Genomic DNA, 16447 nt, shown 5'->3' with positions numbered 1-16447 from the left:
TTTCTAATTCTGAATTTCTGCTTCCTAAATGAGAATCAGAGAAATAAAAAAATACATAACTACCTCTAGCTGGTATAGTGTAGTATCTTATAAGATATTCTCTATTTTTATTTTTGCTTGCTCTTTCTTCAGTTTTCACCATTTTCATGAAGTCTAATTCATGAATAGTTTTATTCAGAAGGTACAGTTTTCTTGAAAATCAATTCAATGAACTCTGTTCACAATCTTAATTGCTTCTATTGCCCTTATTGGGATTTCTTTTGGTTTATTTGGATTTTTGTCAGATAAACCATTCAAGGTGCATGAAAAGAAATAATTATGCCTCTTTCCCTCCATCAGCTTCCCTTTCACACATAGCCTGAAGCTGCCTTTCTCCCCCAATGCCCTCAATGCCACTTTATAATCTGAATTCACATCTTTCTCGCTTTCTTTGTTAAACCAGGGCTCCACGAGCCCGCTGGTGCCTGGCTTCTCCCGTCTATCCCCCTTCAGCATTTCCAGCTGCCCTGACCTCTCCCCCAGAGACAGGTGTCTCCGCTCTCATTACCTCTGTCCCTCTCACTGTCCTTCCCTGTCATTCTCAGCACACAGTTCAGCTTCCTCAGCCACATTTCTGTTGCTGCATTGTCCCCACAGTTCCCAGCAAGGTTTCCTATATCAACCTGGCACAAACAGCTCGAGAGGAAAGGTGGTCACCTGGCCAGTCCTGTTAGAGAACTGTGATCAATATGGCATGTGGCCAGCCTGGTCCCAGAAACCAGTCATCGAACAAAGCAATGTTTGTACCACAGAATATTTTTAACCGTGCTTTGTACAAGGAAATAAATCAACTGCACAAGGACTTGCTGTTGGACATAGATTTTCCTGTAGTGATGACTGGGATAAAAGTTAAAATTCCAGACTAGAATCCAGCATCCATTAGAACAGAATCCAGCTGTAGCCCTGGACCAGGGTCCTCTAGGCTCCCTGCCCATCCAGATAACACTTTGGCTCAAAATCATGGGGAGCTAAAGTGAGGAAGGGGGGTCCGAGAGAAGAATAAGGGTGTTTAGGTTGTCAGGGAGAGCACAGGAGGAGCTTGGGACAGAGACTTTTTCCCATCAGTATCGCAGCACTTCAACAGCAATTCAACAGCTGAATTTTGCGTATCAGGTTAATGTTGGCCTTTCAGGTGGAACATTTGTCCTCATCCACATTTTGTTTTCTTGCCTCCTTGTCTGTGGTCCATGCCACAGAACCATGCTACCTAGAGTATGTGGAGTAAAACTGACGGCAGCTCTCAGTCCATATGTTTAATGTACCAATTATGTTAATTTGGGATTTCTTTTCTGGGAGTAGTGTTTTGACCTTGCATCAAATACGTCATTCAAGTTCAGACAAATCCTTCATGTTGCCTATATCCAGTATTCTAGACTGAGTGTAAATGTTCCTTTATCCCTGAAGCCTTTTCTACCCGCCCCAGGCAAAGCCAGTCAGACACTTTTCTGTGCCTAAAGCACTTTATACCTTAACTCTAGTCCACCTAAACTGGGCTGCAATTATTTGTTTATATTTAACATTGGCCCATAAGGACTTTGACCTATTAATTTTTTCTTCCCATCAATAAGATTGTGTGTGGCACATAGTAAATGTCCAAGAAACAACTGTTGACTTAATATACCCACTGACAAAGCACATGTTCACTAGTTCATTACCTAGGGATGAGGTAATATTATTTGTAGTGGTGGACATGATGATAACATTTGGTCTGTTTTGGAACTTTATATTTTGGATTAACCAAATATGGGATATATTCACAGGGAAAGAGATATGTTCAGGTTGGCCAAAAAGTCTGTTCATAAGAGCTTATGGAAAAACCCAAATGAACTTTCTGGCCAACCCAATATGATATATTATTAAGTGAATCAAGAGCTGATGAGGAAATAGTAATGAAAGTATGTCTCATTTTTGTAAAAAACATTCTACAAAGTTATAGAAAAAATTGTAGAAGGATAATAGAGTAATAATATATATATATATTTTCTGGTGAATGATTATAAAGTTCCAGGTATGGAAATAAGTGCCTTCACACACTATTTTAATCCTCACAACTTTGTTGATTCATTCATCATGAATTAATTCACTATTCAGCTATATTTTTTTCTGTCCCAGGCACTGCACTGTACTTTGAGAGATACAGTAGTGAACCAAATAAATACAATACCCAGTGTTTTATCATTATCCTAACTCTACAGATGAAAATTAGGGAGGTTGCCCCACCCATCAGAGTTCCTCTGGTTCAACTTCTGGTTCAAATGAATGCACAGACTCACAAGAGGCTACACCTGTCAGTCTGCTCAGGTGGATGTAGCATAGGAACCAGAATTTGCCAGAGGGCAGCATCAGCCTCTTTTTGGTAGGAGTCCTTGTATTTGGTCACACCGTCCTCCAGCAGCCCTCATCTTTAGAGCCTCAGATGACAGACCAGACTCAAGGAGATGAGATCTACACCGGGGGTTTGGCAGCCGCCCTGACACAAAAGCCTCATTCCCTGTGTAACCACTCCATAGGCACAGTCAGCCCATCCTGCCCAGGATCCCTGTACATATAGTTCGTGAGAGTTTCTCCCAAGGTTGTTTACCAAGCAGAGGTCATTTCAACGATAAGTAATACTACCTGGAAACAGAACATTTTATTCCTATCACATCACCAGGGAAACAGAAGTAGAGGGTGAACCAAAGGTCAAATTTGCAGGCAGAAGGGGAAAGCGTTTTGTTAAGTAGAAAGTGGTAGAGTGGATTTGAAGTTGAATCTGTCTGATTCCAAAGCTTAGCTTCCATGTTTACTGGATGGAAAAAAAAATGATCTCTGGGAAGAAAGCTTTTAGGTAATTTTTACTCTCTTCCTCAAACTTTCTGAATTCACAGGTGTTTTTTTTTTTTTTAATTGTAATCAGCATAAATTTTTTTTGTAATCAGGAAGAAATGTTTTCATCAAGAAGACCAAGGACATGAAAACATACTTTTGCTACCACACTAAGTACAAGTAGCCAGAAATAAAACAGTGTATGCACTTGCTCTGTCATGATGACGCTGTAAAAGAGAAAGAAGCCAAACAGAAATGCAAAGCGGTCCTGACAAGTAGTGGAGTCAGGGTGGTTGGCTTACGAGAGGCTTGCTTTTGTTTGTTTTCATGGTTTTCCAGATTTTCTATGAAATGCTTATGTTATTCTGGGAATAGAATGAAATGTTGGTTGGTTGGTTGGTCACTAAGTCATGTCCTACTTTTGTGACCCCACGGACTGTAGCCCACCAAGCCCTTCTGTCTCCAGGATTTCCCAGGCCAAGAATATTGGGGTGGGTTGCTTCCTTCTCCAGAGGCTCTTCCCGACCCAGGGATCAAACCTGTGTCTCCTGCGCTGCAGGCAGATTCTTTACTGCTGAGCTACCAAGAAAGCCCCATAAAATGAAACACACATTAAAATAGAAAAGCAAATTTATATAGCTTGTAAAATATTTAAACCAGGTGAAAACCAGGCAAACATCATCCTAAAGAAATAGATTTAGTTCCATATTTCTTTGCATAGGTAAATACAGTGTATTTTTTTTAATAAAATTTAACTATGTTAGGGGCTTGGAGTTCTCACATTATTTTAAAACACATACGTGGACGTGGAAGAGGGGAAGGGGGATTAGAGAGCAGCTCTGTTCCATTCCTAAAAGTCACTCCGGAGCTAAAAGGACTTTCCCAGGCTCCTGCCTTGTGTCCTGATGGAACATTTAGGGCATTACAGTAATTTGCCTAGGCCTGGGCTTGTGCAACAGAGGCTCAACTCCTCTCACATGTTATTTGTCTATAGTTATTTCAGGAGGTAGCTATTTAAGATTTAATTTTCTCTCAAAACTCACGTTTTGGGCTTTATATGATCCTTCCTTAGCCAAGGACTCATATAATTGGATAGCTGCTGTGATGTTTTGCATGCCAAAATTTCCAAATAGCAAAGCATCAGCCATTTTCTCCATAGCTTTCAAGTTTCCCATATCAGCTGCTTTGGCAAAGAATATGTAGGCTCTGTTTCAAGAATATGAAGTTAGAAGTGTGAGTGTCAAAAATGAAAATTTATGCTCCTCCTTCATTCTGCTTCTAACAAGAAGGACCCAGTTGACATTGCTACTAACACTACAGTTTAACTATATCGTCCATTACATCTCTAGACCAGAAGATTTTTTTCAGCCCTAAGTCAGTCTAAGAGTATAATTTCAAATATATCTGACAAATAATGAAGCTGCTGAAAAGGAGAAATATTTAAGCTATATCATTCATGCTTCAAGCTAATAGACCAAGTGGAGTGAAAAGCTGGGGCATTTGTCCTAAAATAGTAAACCTTCCCACAGTAAATCCCATTACTTATGAGTATTTGATTTATACAATGAACTCTGAACAATATAATTAAAATCAGTTTTAAGAAATCAAAACTGCAATGTCACACCTAAGAAGTTACTATCATGAGAACAACTGTCCCTTTACATTCCAAAATAATTTTCTGAAGCAGAGCATGTTCTTTAGCACAACCAGCCTCTGTGGAAAAACAATAACCAAACAAAACCGTAATGATTTTTAGGGCTCTAGAGTCTGACTGACTGGGTTAAAATCTACCATTAATTAGTTTGAGAGCTTCAGGCAAGTTACTTAACTTCTCTGTGCCACTGTCATCTATAAAATTGGATAATAATAGCATCTACTTCATGGGGCTGCTGGGAAGATTCAGTGAGATAATCCATGTGAAGTTCTTGGCATAACTGCCTGATATAGAGTATGCCCTCAATAAATTCAGCTATAATTATTATTAAGACTATTGCATAGAAAGTTTTATGGCATGGTAATTGTTCTCCTATAATTTGTGGGTAAATCACATAAAGTTAGTGATTACAAATATAGACACCAGAGGATTGTCTCGCAGTACATTTTATGAGTCCTGGTCAGAAGTCACCCAGACCTGATCTGTGAAACAAGTAGTGATGGAGAGCCTTACAAGGTCAAAACTTGTGTTGGAGACAGAGAGTGCTCTGAGGACTTATTTTTATTCTTAACACTTCCCCTTTGGTAGCAGTAAGATCACAAAGCATTAACCTCTGCCTGTGACCTTGACCCAAATATAGGAATAAACACACAAATCTACCATAGCTACCAATTCAGGAGGATTAGGAGATTCAGCTTTATACACCCCTACCCATGCTGATGTTAAAATAAGTTCCTCATGGTCAAAGGCTGGAGCCGAATAGAATAGGCCAGAAGGGCCAAGAAAGAGATATCCAGGTAAGCATTAGGCTCCTGGATGGTAAACAGACAGTAGATCCCAGCGGAACCAAAAGAAGCCAGGAGATCTAGCAAAAAAAATAGCTGTGGTCAAATCAAGTGGAAGTTCTGGGGGCCAAAAAGCAAATAATAAGAGAGAAGGTTTCAAAGGTCAGTGACTGCATGGGTCTGGCATCACGGGACAGGCATGGCACCAAGTATAGATTCCCAGGAGCTCTTCTGTCACATGGCTTGTTGCTGCAACAACATGGTCTGCTGGGACGAGAAGCGCACCAACATGGTCCAGAGCAGAGAAACCTGAGATGGGCTGCAGCGGCCAGGAGTACATGTAGTTGCTGGTCCCAAGAGACAGCAAACATTTGCAAAACCAATCCCTCTAGGTGGCTTTGAGTCTGAGGGAGGAGGGGGTACCTCTGTCCCCTATCAGGGCAGTCCAAGCTGATACATGGAATACCAGAAGCTGGACCCTGGGTAGAAAAAAAAGTCATGGCAAATTAGGTGGGATTAAGATCTGGACTGTAATCCCCAAGAGGGAAAAAGTAGGAGAAACTGGGAAGGAGGGGTAGGTCCACAAAAGAAAGTTCCGTTAGGTGTCTGGATTGTCTCTAGAGGATTTGGTGTTGGATGCTCGGGTGGGTCCTAGGGAAAGGGGAGGCTAAGTGCATCTCTAGGACATATCAGAAGCTTATCTCCAAACCTTCCTCGCTGATGAGTAAGTCTTAATGACAGTTAACCTTGGATATCATAGAGGCTTCTCGACTCTTTCAGACAAGTTTGTTTCCCTGACATATGCTTGTTTAACATTTGTACTTCTAAAACCACTAGCTTGTTCAACAATTTTCCTCGCATACACGTGAAGAGACTGAACAAATGAATTAGACCAAGATGTGGGTGTGGATGAGGCAAAAGGACTAGTAGCCCTGTGACTTATGCTACCCTCAGTGAGGAGCGGTGAGGCAAGGAGCGGGCAGGGCAGAGGATGAAGAGAAGCAAAATGACTCCCCTTTGGTCTGGGGGTATAGCCTCTTCTCTTCCCTGACCAGAATCTTAGAGATGGCTAAGTTGGCTGTAAAGTAGACAATCCTGAACACTGAAGGAGTTTCACACATCTTGCCCACAAACTCCTGGGGTCTCTGGTTGTGAAGAGGTTTGGTTTCGGTTCTCCACTGCTGCCAACCTAGGAGGGTCAGCAGACTCAGGTTTATATACCCTCTTACGTATCTGTGCTGCTGCACACATAAGCTGTTCTTCTGGGATTCTTGGGCAAGGATTGGAGCAGGATAGGTTGGGAAAGAGTAACCTGAGATTGAGTGACACCATGTAGGCATGAAGGTTCCTGCACTGCTGGACGGCCCTGCAATGAAGGGCTGGCTTTTCTCCCCATCCCCTTCGGTCAATAAAGGAAGGCACCTATCAAGGTTAAGCAGAGCCTTCTAAGAGTGATGTTGTCCCATCAGGCTAAATCTAGGAGTCCCTTGGACTTAATGGGGCCCCTCATCTTGGGTTCACCTGTCTAGGTTGAATCTCAGGGACAAGCCCTTCCCAGAATACCACTGTTCTCTCATCTTGCTAGGCTGGGCTCAGGATTCCCTGTCCTTCTTACTCATCTGTTCAGTGGCACCCAAATGAGCTGACTTCCCTCTAAGGCTGGATTGTATTTTGGGGACTTGGTTTAACTCCATCCTCATCATGACAGTCCCCAGAGATACTTAGCATGAGGCTTGAGTTTTTGCTGAGGATGGTTTCTTTTGCTCTTATTAAGTGCTTCTAATTTAACTTTCCCTAGAGAGAGGACCAAATCCCTTACTTTCTTTTTCTTGTCACTTTGGAAAAATCAAAATCTTTTTGACCTTCTATTTCCTCCTCCATAATTTGGGGATAATAATTTATGTTTTACAATATCATTGTGAACAATGAAGAATATCCCACAATAAGTCACACGAAGAAGGAGCTTGAAAAATGGACGTTGTGATGTTGTGATAACCAGGTTTATACTTAATCCCCCCACCCTCATCTTAGAGGCTTTGAGCTTTAGGGAAGAATTCATGCACTGTGCAGCTGCCCTTCCTCAGTCTGGCTACCACAGCTCTGGGAAGCATCCCATAGGGCTGGTATGCCTAATCTGTGAAAACAAAAGAAACAGGATTGTTGGAGGTTCAGAGTTTATTCCTTCTATTAAGGTTCAAGACACACTTGACTTCTCTTCCACACCTTCCATTTACCAGTTAAAGGACCAGAAATAAAAATAACAAACACTTATCTCCTTATTACTGAGTGTCAGACATGGTTCTAAGAGCTAGACTGCATTATCCAGGGCACAAAGTTGTTAAGTAACTTTCTCTGTCCCACGGCCAGGAAACGGTAGAGGCAGAGTTCGATTCCAAGGTTGTCACTAGAGACCTGATAGGACTTCAGGTTGTCTCCTCTCCTGGGGACAGCAGGGGAAAGATAGTTCTGCCTCCCATTTAGACAGAGCAGACAAGTGAAACGAGAAACAGTGGACGTGGCGTGAGACCATGTGTTCTCTGCTTGGTCACCTCCTAGCTGTGTATTTGTCTTCACCTCCATTTACCATCCTTGCATCTCTATTCCCAAAGTTTTAAAGGGGGTAAAAATGGAACTCTTCTAACTCATAATTCTCTTCTGGGGATAAAATGGCATCACATACATGAAAGTGTTCTGAAAACCATAAAGCGAGGCACAAACGCTGTTAGGCAGCATAAAGCATTCTAAAACAACTACTCTAGTTCGAACAATATGTATTTTTTTCAAATAGTACGTATTTTGTTTCACTTGAGTCAGTTAAAGCCAAAACAATATTTTTGCTTGAACGCTTAGGTCAGTGCCTTTATTCTGCATTTCACTTGATGTGTAGGGACTGTGGTTTCATACATAAGGTCTGCCATGTGTTTAGGCTGATAATTTGTAGGATTCTTTAAACACCGTTTGATCCTTTTAAAACAAAAGTTTATAGGCAAATAAGCTTATTTGTTATACCAATAAGCTTTTAATGACAAATTAGATTTTGGATTGCTCTCTTTTCTCAACCTGGAAATTGAAATTGGCTTGAGTGCTGGGTGGACTTACTCTGCTTTTTGTTTCTGGCTTTTAGACTGCTGGAGGATCTGGACGCCCATATTAAAAAGCTGGTCTCCTTCATCCGTGAAATTGTTCTTTGCTTGCTTTTTTACTGTATATGGACGAACACAGAAAAATAACATTATTTTGTGTTTTACATTTTAAAAATAATGTGCTGGCATATTATTTTGGGGTTCGCTCTCCTTATTTTTTAGCCTCTGCATTTCAAGATCACCCTACCTTTGGCTAGATGGTAGAAGCTGTCTATGAAAGTATTCTCTTCCTCTCTTTTGTGAAAGGGTCTGGGAGGATGGAGGAGAGAGATGGATGTTTCTGATGATAGAAGGGAGACAGATGTTTCCAGTCTGAAAAAAGGGGCGCAAAGTCCTGCAAGCAGAAGACAGGAAGCAAGGTTTTCTAAGGAAGGGGTGGCTTGGTGTACCCTGCTATCTGGATCTTAGATACCTGGCTTTTTTAGTGCTCAGATCTCTTGTCTGAACCAGAAGATACCATGGGCAGTGTGTACTCAGGATTGGAGGAGAGACACTCCCTCATCCTCCCCAGAGTCTTTCTAAGACCTTTCTAGCCTGACTGAGAACTGTTGGGGATGAGCGTCAGGAATAAGCGGGCAGGGTAGGTATGCCAGAACATGCCTAGGACCTTGAAGAAGGCGCAAAGGAGGGGATCAGTAATAATTTGCCTTGTGGGATGATACCTCAGAGTAAAATTTTATAGTATTTAAGGAAAACAAGAAACATAATTTTACCAGCTACAATAAAAATACTTCTAAAACATTTATATAACAATTCACAATTTTCAAAGCATATCACCAGTTTACAGATGGGGAAAGCTGTTTAGAAGGAAAGTCTGCCTTAGAATCCCCACCCCAATACATACACATACACACACACACACACACACACACACCCTTCCATAGCATCACAGTGCCTCTTGAAGTCCATTATGACACTCACTGAAACCTCTGATTAGGTGAGCCACATGTGAAGCCATTTTAAAGGAGAGGCATTCTGGGATTTGATGCCTCATTAACAAGACCACAAAAAATTTTTTAAGTGGTTCTTGTTTTTCTTCCTCCTGATAAGCTACCAGAACTGCTCACTTTATTTTGTAAATTAAAAAAAAAATACAATTTACAATCCAGTTTACAATTATTTTTGAATGCTTAAAGTTATCCAATCAATTTAGTAACACCAGACACATTTAATGTCTAATTTCTGCTTTGAGTTATAGGTTATCTATACTTAATGATTAAAGAGGAAAAATAATGGGAAAAACATATTAACCTGTGTTTGGAATGGCAATCGGTCCTATTAAGATGCTTTCAAAGTGGGAGAATAAATTTTGAAAGGTTGTCTATACATCCATATACATATGAGAAATGATTTACCACTATAGATTTCTATCCATGGTTTTTACCTTTATATGTAATTTTATTTTGGGCTTTACAAATGTATTAAAATACAAGTTTTATGTACTATAAGAGGGCTTCATTACCAGTAAAGTTATCTTAATAACACTTTGTATGGGTTCAGTTCAGTTCAGTTCAGTCACTCAGTCATGTCCGACTCTTTGCGACCCCATGAATCGCAGCACTCCAGACCTCCCTGTCCATCACCATCTCCTGGAGTTCACTCAGACTCATGTCCATTGAGTCAGTGATGCCATCCAGCCATCTCATCTTCTGGCGTCCCCTTCTCCTCCTGCTCCCAATCCCTCCCAGCATCAGAGTCTTTTCCAATGAGTCAACTCTTCGCATGAGGTGGCCAAAGTACTGGAGTTTCAGCTTTAGCATCACTCCTTCCAAAGAATACCCAGGACTGATCTCCTTTAGAATGGACTGGTTGGATCTCCTTGCAGTCCAAGGGATTCTCAAGAGTCTTCTCCAACACCATGTTTCCAAATTTGGGTAAAGTACAGTCAGGAAATGATTTGAGGATTTGAGAAGACAACCCTGAAGTTGTTGTAAAGGACTTTGATTCTTCTGGGGTCCTCTGAACAGCCATCTAGTGGATGCCTGTTGCTTTGTCCTGATAGGAGCTCTTTAGTGACTGAGAAGTGCTGGGGATGAGCCTCAGGGATAAAGGGTGAGTGGGTGTGCCAGAGTAGTATTTAAGGCAGCAGCAACTGTGGAACTTGCTCCAACTAGACAAATTTGTACTTCAGTGTTTGTCAGAGATATAATTTGTAGACAGTTCTAGACATTTTATTACTTTTTCAGTCTTATTATCAATATTTTCTATCTAATTTGGGGACTGTCATGGGCTGAATTGTAACCGCCAAAATTTGTATTTTGAAGTCTCATCCCCCAGTACCTCAGAATGTAACCTTATTTGGAGGTAAGGTCTTTAAAGAAGTGATTGAAGGAGGCTCTTTGAGTGGAGCCCTAATCCAATATGACTAGATGTCTGTTTAAGCAGAAGAAACACCAGCAGCACGCTGGCATAGAAAAGAGACAATGTAAGGACACAGTGAGAAGGTGACCCATTATAAGCTAAGGAAAGAAGCCTGAGAATGAACCTGTTAACACCTTGATTGTGGACTTTGAGCCTCCAGGACTGTGAGAAAATCCATTTCTGCTGCTTCAGCCACTTTGCCTATGGTATTTTGTTATGGTATCCCTGGCAAACTAATACTGATGCTAACTCTGTATCACATGGAAAACAAGCTGCCTCTTCTCCCCATAAGAAGGGAGGCACCCAAACTCAGCTCAGATCAGTGGCTACCCTCCAAAACCAAGAAGGACTGAGATTTCCCATGGGCCTCCAAGGTTTCCAGATGCTGGGCCTCTGACTTTCCTAGGCAACTGGATGCCCAAGTAGCCCACCTCTGACAAGGCTGTGTTCTCATTACTGTACTCAAAGTACAGTGTAGTTGGTGGGCCTTCCAAGTAACCATCAATCTCTAGACCCAGATCACCTTTCTGAGATGATGGGAGCAACAGGAATCTATGCCTCCTCCTGCTGACACTTCAACTGTAAAATTCTCTAATCAAGTCTATTTCTTAACTCCTGTCACTTGTCACTGTGGAATTCATGCAGAATCCTCTCATTCATAATGACTAGAAGCAAATCTTTAGAAGAAAAATGGCCCACTTGCTTGTTTCAGATGTAAGAAGAAAGAGTAAAGTTGGAGACAACTTGTTCTCTGCCATTCATACATTTACTTGTTCATTTAACTGGTATGAATTGATTCTTACCATGTGTTAGACACAATGCTGAACACTGTATCTTAGCCTGGCAGAGACAAACATGTTTACCAAAAATTACAAGGCCATCTGGTAGGCTCTACATAAGAAGGCATTGTGGGAATACAGGAGCCTTCTTTGTTTGTGAGCCACAGAAACCCAATCTGATTGACTTAAGCTAAAGGAACTTATTAGGAGGTTCACAGATTCAATGGGGTTGATCAGGAATCAAAGCACCCTTGCAAACAGTGGCAAGCACTCCCGCTGGGATGGACGAGGATCGAATCCTTTTAAGACCTTCCTCTCTCTGTTCCAGCTCCCTGATGAGTCTGATGGGTCTAGTAGGGAAGACAAGGCATCTCATTACATTCCTATAAGAATGTATCCATTGGGGAAAACCTAATTCCCCAAAAGGAAATTGGGATGGTGAGAAGGGTAAAACGGATGATGGGAAGCCCACAAACAGCAAATGCCCACCCACCTCAGGTCCCTTACTCTGGCCTAGTGAAAGAAAGAAATCTTCACAGATGAAACGGCACTTTAGACAGTTCTCCAAAGTTAGGTAGGAATTTGCCAGACCAAGAAGATGAAACTGGTACTCCATTTGGAGGAAACAGTTGGTGCAAAATAACTGGGCAGTGTGTTTTAAATGAAGACAGAGAGCTTGCAAGTCATAGCTGGCCAGGCAGTCAAAGCTGGCAGCCAGTGATACTGAGGAGAGTGGACAGAGACGTGAAGGACGAAAGGGAGGAGGCAACTCAGGGCACTGTGAAGGTGAAGGCAGGATTGCTAGGAGAAAGACAGAGGGAAAAGAAGTGGCAGGAAGCTGGCTCTGATCAGAGATCGCTGCTTTTGAGTTTGAAATTCTATTGGTGCGATGGCTCTACATGTGGCTGGTAAATGGCTGAGGAGAAATAGGGATGAAGTTGATTGGAATCCAGGAGGTCTAGCAAGTAAGGCAAGGTCTTACAACAGGGATACTTAACCGTGCAGGGTGCTGGAGGCCTCTAGCCACTGACTGATGGATATGGAAGTACAAGAGCCCAGCTCCCTTGCCTGTGGGAGGGGGACAATCCTCTAGCGCAATTTGCTCTTCAAAATCCTAAACGTCTGAAACTCTATCTTTGCTCAGCTCCTTCCCTTGCCTTAATCTGCATTACTTTCTTAAATGTTTCATCAGAAAATCTAAAACTTTAACATTTAAATTCAAGTATATAAATATTATCTAAATGATCTAGAAAAATAAAAGGGAAAAGAATATTAAATTCCTTAGTTTGAATCTCAAATTTTATTACTTCTTGAATCACATAAAGGACCACTGAGAGTTAAACGAATGTCTTGACATTGAGAGTTAAAGGAGGTGAATATCTTTTACTCTGACTAAAAATCAGGTGCTTTCACCATTAAAATGATACAGAAAGATAAAATGGGAAAATCTTTGCAGAAAAGCTTGCCTCCACAGACACTGCATCTAATTTTAATTATATTTAATATAAACCAACTTCAGTTTCTGATTTTCCAAATAATGCATCAGAAGAGCTCTTCACATTTGCCCTTAATGTCTGCTAGAAAGATACAATCTCAGATAAGGTGGGAGAGTAATGATCCATTTCTAAAAATAATATTCCACCTAAGAAAGAATGACTCAGCAGAGTTTAGTCAGATAAAGATGCCATCAACTCAAATCCTCTTGAATATAGCACAGATATTTACAACAGTCAAATTTATTCAGTCTGTCCCCAGATCATTGTCCTCAGACATAAATACCTCCATTGGTATTTCTTGGAAAAGGTAGACAAATTATAAGTAAAAAAAAAAATTTTTATCCTTTTCAAATATCTACTAAGCAAAGCTTAAAATAAGAGAGACCCTGACTTAGAAAGATATAATTCATGATCTAAAATCCTTAATTTATCAGAAAGACATGCATTATAAAAGAAAGGAAGAATCAAATAATATATAGTTATAGTTATAATAGGTGCTAATATTCATAAACCACTTGGGTCCTAGGCAATTTTCTCATTGGCTGTCATTTTACAGATGAGTTGGTATACGCACAGAGCCTATACTACTTCTCAGAGCTACACAATATGCAGAATCATGTGTTAAACACAAAGTTATTATCAAATGATGAAAAATTTGAAAAGACGTTCCAAAATACATTTAAAAAATAAATTTACTGTAATTGTTTAAAGTATCTTATAGTTGTTTCTTTAAAGTAATACTTCATTTACCTGATTCTTGAGAAATATGTTTCATATAAATCATTTTCCCCATTAGATGAATCATATCTCTCTTTATTTTGACTATTTTCTGATGTATCCATCTAAAAAGGGTACAATATATTCCTCCACCTTCCTCAACAGAAGATAATGAGCGTGATGTAACCAGGTCTTGATGATTCAGAACATCATTATACACACATGATAATTCCCAGTCTGGTTGGTTTGGACATGATTATGTAAGAAGACAATGCTTATGGGAGGCCTTGGATAATGGAAAGACCTTAAGTAGTGAGTAGGAGCAGAAAGGGCAAGAAAAGAAAGTGGCATGCTGTATTCATGTCCTCTGGGGTGGATAAGAGTGCCTGCTCGAAGTGGCTGGGTTGACACTTAGGTGCACATGATAATTTGTAGCACCTTAGGTCACTGATTCCCAAAGGGTATGTAGGATAATTTTTTATTGGAGTATAGTTGCTTTACAATGTTGTGTTAATTTCTGCTGTACAACTAAGTGAATCACCTATCAGTTCAGTTCAGTTCATTTCAGTCGCTCAGTCGTGTCTGACTCTTTGCGACCCCATGGACTGCAGCACGCCAGGCCTCCCTGTCCATCACCAACTCCCGAGTTCACTCAAACTCATGTTCATTGAGTCGGTGATGCCGTCCAGCCATCTCATCCGCTGTAATCCCCTTCTCCTGCCTTCAGTCTTTCCCAGCATTAGGGTCTTTTCAAATGAGTCAGTACTTTGCATCAGGTGGCCAAAGTATTGGAGTTTCAGCTTCAGTATCAGTCCTTCCAATGAACACCCAGGACTGATCTCCTTTAGGATGGACTGGTTGGATCTCCTTGCAGTCCAGGGGATTCTCAAGTCTTCTCCAACACCAAAGTTCAGAAGTACGTATGTATACGTATATCCTCTCCCTTTTGAATGTCCCTCCCACCCCCACCCCCATCTCACCCCTCTAGGTCATTACAGAGCACTGAGCTGAACTCCCTGTGCTATACAGCGGCTTCCCACTAGCTAGCTATTTTTGCACATGGCACTGTATATATGTCAATCCTACTCTCCCAATTTTATCTCACCCCATAAAATAATTTTAAGTGGTACACACACAAACGTTAAAATTTTGATGGTTAGAATACTTAATATATATTCACCTGTAGATTATTTTTATGTCAAGTGATGCTAATTTCTATTCATTTTAAATAACCATGAAATATTTCAAACATACAAAAGAAGTACAGAAAATGAAACATACCTCACTATCACCCTCCCCATCTCACACACACAGTTTAATGGATGGTAACATTTTGTCTCACTTGTTTTCTGTATCGGTTGTAAGGAAACAATGTACAGATACAGGCGAGCCTCCTCCCAACAGACCTGCCCCTTGTTCCCTCTTCAGCGGTGGGTGTTTTCCTGAAGTTGCTGGGTAGCTCTTCATTCATTTATTTGGTTGCGCTGGGTCTCCCGTTGCTGTGCAGTCTTTCTCTAGTTGTGGAGAGGCTACTCTTTAGTTGTGGTGTGTGGGCTTTACATTGCTGTGGCTTTCCTTGTGGAGCACAGGCTCTCGGGCGTGCAGACATCAACAGCTGCGACACACAGGCTCGGTAGTTGTGGCCTGATGGGCCCTGGAGTACGCAGGCTTCAGGCGTTGCAGCAGGTGGGCTCGGCGGTTGCGGCTCACAGGCTCTAGAGCTTGGGTTCAGTAGCTGTGGCACACAGGCTTAGTCGCTCCGTGGCGTGTGGAATCTTCCTGGACCAGGGATCGAACCTGTGTCCCCTGCATTGTCAGGCTGATTCTTGCGTACTGTACCACTAGGAAAATCCACTGTGTAGCTCTTTCACTACATATGTGTACCCAATGTTATTTCTATATATAAGTAGCATCATACTATATATACTTTTGCAACTAAGCTTTTCACGGTTTGAGATTTATTCATCTTGATTCAAGCAAGCTTCATTCATTCATTTTAACAGTGCCAATTGTCTGGTCAAAATTCTTTATATGAATGAAAGTGAAAATGAAAGTGAAAGTCGCTCGTGTCTGACTTTTTGCAACCCCATAGACTATATAGTCCATGGAATTCTCCAGGCCAGAATACTGGAGTGGGTAATCTATCCCTTCTCCAGGGGATCTTCCAGACCCAGGAATCGCACCGCAGTCTCCTGCATTGCAGGAGGATTCTTTACCAACTGAGCTATCAGCGAAGCCCAGTTTATTTATTCATTCCTTCATTATTTCTCCTAGGCCTTCCATGAACATTCGGTTTTTCCACTTGTGTGGTACCCAAACTAATTCTGCAATGAAAATCCTTGTGCACATTTTCTTCTACGGATGTGTGAGAACTTATCTAAAAGTACATTACTCAGCCATTAAAAAGAATACATTTGAATCAGGTCTAATGAGGTGGATGAAACTGGAGCCTATTATTCAGAGTGAAGTAAGTCAGAAAGAAAAACACCAATACAGTATACTAATGCATATATATGGAATTTAGAAAGATGGTAATGATAACCCTGTATGCGAGACAGCAAAAGAGACACAGATGTATAGAACAGTCTTTTGGACTCTGTGGGAGAGGGAGAGGGTGGGATGATTTGGGAGAATGGCATTGAAACATGTATAATATCATATATGAAAT

General features: G+C 41.1%; 1 protein-coding gene across 2 annotated transcripts in view; it reads right to left on the bottom strand.

Moving 5' to 3' along the window:
- The window catches only part of SEL1L2 (SEL1L2 adaptor subunit of SYVN1 ubiquitin ligase), a 55746-nt gene extending 47299 nt beyond the window's left edge, over window positions 1-8447 (bottom strand). For both annotated transcript variants that reach the window (XM_086335019.1, XM_086335020.1), the window contains exons 1-2: window positions 8383-8447; window positions 3888-4050 (exon numbers count right to left, since the gene is read on the bottom strand). In XM_086335019.1, coding sequence (XP_086191145.1) covers window positions 3888-4050; window positions 8383-8432 — 213 coding nt within the window. In that variant the 5' untranslated portion in view covers window positions 8433-8447. The remainder of the gene's footprint in view (window positions 1-3887; window positions 4051-8382) is intronic.
- Window positions 8448-16447: the final 8000 nt, after the last annotated feature.

Source organism: Bos grunniens, chromosome 13 (assembly GCF_055505025.1).
Source record: "Bos grunniens cultivar Pamir isolate PY7600 chromosome 13, Bosgru_T2T1.0, whole genome shotgun sequence".
NCBI lineage: Eukaryota > Metazoa > Chordata > Mammalia > Artiodactyla > Bovidae > Bos > Bos grunniens.
This window is presented reverse-complemented; position numbering and strand designations above follow the sequence as displayed.